This window comes from Ascaphus truei, chromosome 20, assembly GCF_040206685.1.
Source record: "Ascaphus truei isolate aAscTru1 chromosome 20, aAscTru1.hap1, whole genome shotgun sequence".
Lineage (NCBI taxonomy): Eukaryota > Metazoa > Chordata > Amphibia > Anura > Ascaphidae > Ascaphus > Ascaphus truei.
Window position 1 is genome coordinate 4261007 of NC_134502.1, and position 2500 is coordinate 4263506.

The 2500-nt window shown below is 46.4% G+C and overlaps 1 protein-coding gene across 1 annotated transcript; it reads right to left on the reverse strand.

Moving 5' to 3' along the window:
• Nucleotides 1–174: 174 nt before the first annotated feature.
• LOC142471249 (E3 ubiquitin/ISG15 ligase TRIM25-like) lies at nt 175–2216 on the reverse strand. The gene is given in 4 exon segments (XM_075578059.1): nt 175–954; nt 956–1408; nt 1410–2048; nt 2050–2216. Coding segments are annotated over 4 exon segments (1557 nt in total). The 5' UTR covers nt 2179–2216; the 3' UTR covers nt 175–618.
• Between the last annotated feature and the right edge of the window lie 284 nt (nt 2217–2500).

Consider the following 2500-nt stretch of genomic DNA (forward strand, 5'->3'; position numbering starts at 1 on the left):
AATAGAATAAACGCTCATTGGGAGGTGACAAGATTAATAAGACTATCAGATATTATATTATTACCCCACGCGCCTTTAAAACTGCCGTCCCACCTAGGGGCCAAAATAACTCAGCGGCAGAGTTATATCCGGGGAAGTGACGCATCTCTTTACAGTATCACACACCTAGAAATATTGTGATAACATTTATTAAATGAGATGAGAGACGCGGTGAGATAAACACTTGTCTGACAAACATTCTCAGGGAGAAGCAGGAATATGTTATTCTGCATCATACAATTCTTATATTATAAAGCATTTCCATTTACTGACACAGCACAAACATATATATATGTAATGGGTATACGCTCCTATATTACTTCTATACGCTCGCTTCCAGAACAGGAACTAAACAAAGATTAACGCAATCAGATATCCCCAGGACAGGTATGTGAGATATATATATATATACATTGCAAAGTGCTGAAGGGCCCCTCTGGGTAACTGATTAATACATGAGATATATTCCCCTTTTCTCTCCCTCGCTTACTGAATCCCTCCCAGTATATTCTTATTTCTATGTACTATATTATATATACTGTTTCTATGGGTTCCCCTGCTGGGCTGGGATCAGTACTCCTAGCTCCTGATTCTGACCCAGCCATTATTACATACATAGAACGCAGCATGAAGAGGCTCTGTGAAGGTGGCAGTGACGGTGTGTAAGTGTCTGATCGGGTCACACAGCTGATAAAAGGACAGCCGCCCAGCCTCATAGTCCAGGTATATTCCTAATCTCTGCACGGGAGACTCGGGATATATCTGTGTTTGTATTGAGTCATGTATCACTGAATGTTTATTATCCCACATGTACAAACCCCAGGACTTCTTATTCCGTCCTATGAAGGACTGATTTCCTTCCCTTACTATACTGGGATAGGAAATCCCTACCCACCTGTCCCCTGAGTCACTGATCCTCCACTTCCCAGTAATGTCGTCCTGAGGAAAAACTCCTGGTGCTTAAAACCCGATTATACCCAAATCTCCCTGGTGTATTTGGACGTAACTGGTCTGTTTCTGACCAGGATGCAGTTTTCAGGTCACCTGATACAGATACATCATTAGCAGCTGTATTTACATCCAGTAATATGCCTGAATCCCCCTGCACACAGAACCCGCTCTTTGCTTTTAGATCAGTCACAATATCAGCTAATCTCTGTAAGGTCAGTGGGATCAGAACCTCATCCAAATCCCCTACAGCAGGGACCTTATTACCCTCTCTCTCTCTGTCCTCAGCATTGTCTGACTCCCGTCCCTGTAAGACAGTTAGTGGATCAGTGATGTTGCTCAGCTCCTCAATGTGAAGCATCTTCCTGGACAGCTCGTCCTTCTTTATTTCCAGCTGCTGGATTAGATCAGAGACTCGGAGAGAAAACCTGCTCTTCCCACCTGGTGATCTCACTCAGGACTCGCTTCTCTAGGACGTCCAGCTGTGCCCTGATGTCCCTAATCAGGGCAGTGACTCGGTCTGTTACCCCGGCTGCTTTCTCGTGCACTTCTCTCTTCTGTCCCTGCAGACTCTGGGCCCTTTTCTCAGTCTCCTCTCTCACTGAGGTCAGTTTCTCCAGAACATGTCTCAGTTTCTCCTTCTTCTTCTCAGAGGCCTCATTCAGCGACTCCACCTGGTGTCCCATGTGCTCTCCGACCAGGCAGCAGGACACACAGATACAGGCAGCATCCTCAGTGCAGTAATACTCTAGGAGCTTCTTGTGGACGGGACATTTCCTGTTCTTTAAGGAGGTGGTTGGCTCAGTTAAGACGTGTTCCTCTGACTTGCTGTGTCTCTCTAGGTGAATATCACACAGGGAGGCGTCACACAGCAGACATGTTTTAGCAGCAGGTACAGAGGAGGTAACACAGTAAGTGCAGAAGATCACAGCCTCCTCCTGCTCCGGCTGAGTAGAAAGGAAACGCTCCGCTATGTTACACAGCTTCAGGTTCCTCTGCAGTGCAGGACGCTCCTGAAACTCTGCTCTGCATTCAGGACAGGTATAAAGCCCAGATCCCCCCCTGGGAATCCCACACACTCCCAATACAGCCCTGGCAGAAGTTATGCCCACATCTCAGCGTTACAGGCTGGGTATAAATGCTCAGGCAGATGGGGCAGGTTAGCTCCTCTCTCAGACCAGCAGACGCCATGCTTGGAAGCAGCAACAGGAAACAAAACTTACATTCTCCTTTCTCTCATATAACCAGTGGGGCGTTTCCCTTCTCAGCACACAGGGGCGGGGAGTTTGTTACTCAGACTATTAACCCTGTAAGTCCCTGGCTGCACTATACAATATGAGGAATAGAGTAGTTAAAAGAATATGCAGCATGTTACCTATCTGTTCTCACATGAGGTGTTTGGTGACATGTGACAGGTGTTGCACTTCAGGGGTTAAGTAACCTTTTAAGTCAGCTGTGTGTTATACACCTCAGCATGTTCCTGCAGTACATGGGGACCCAGTAACACATAAGA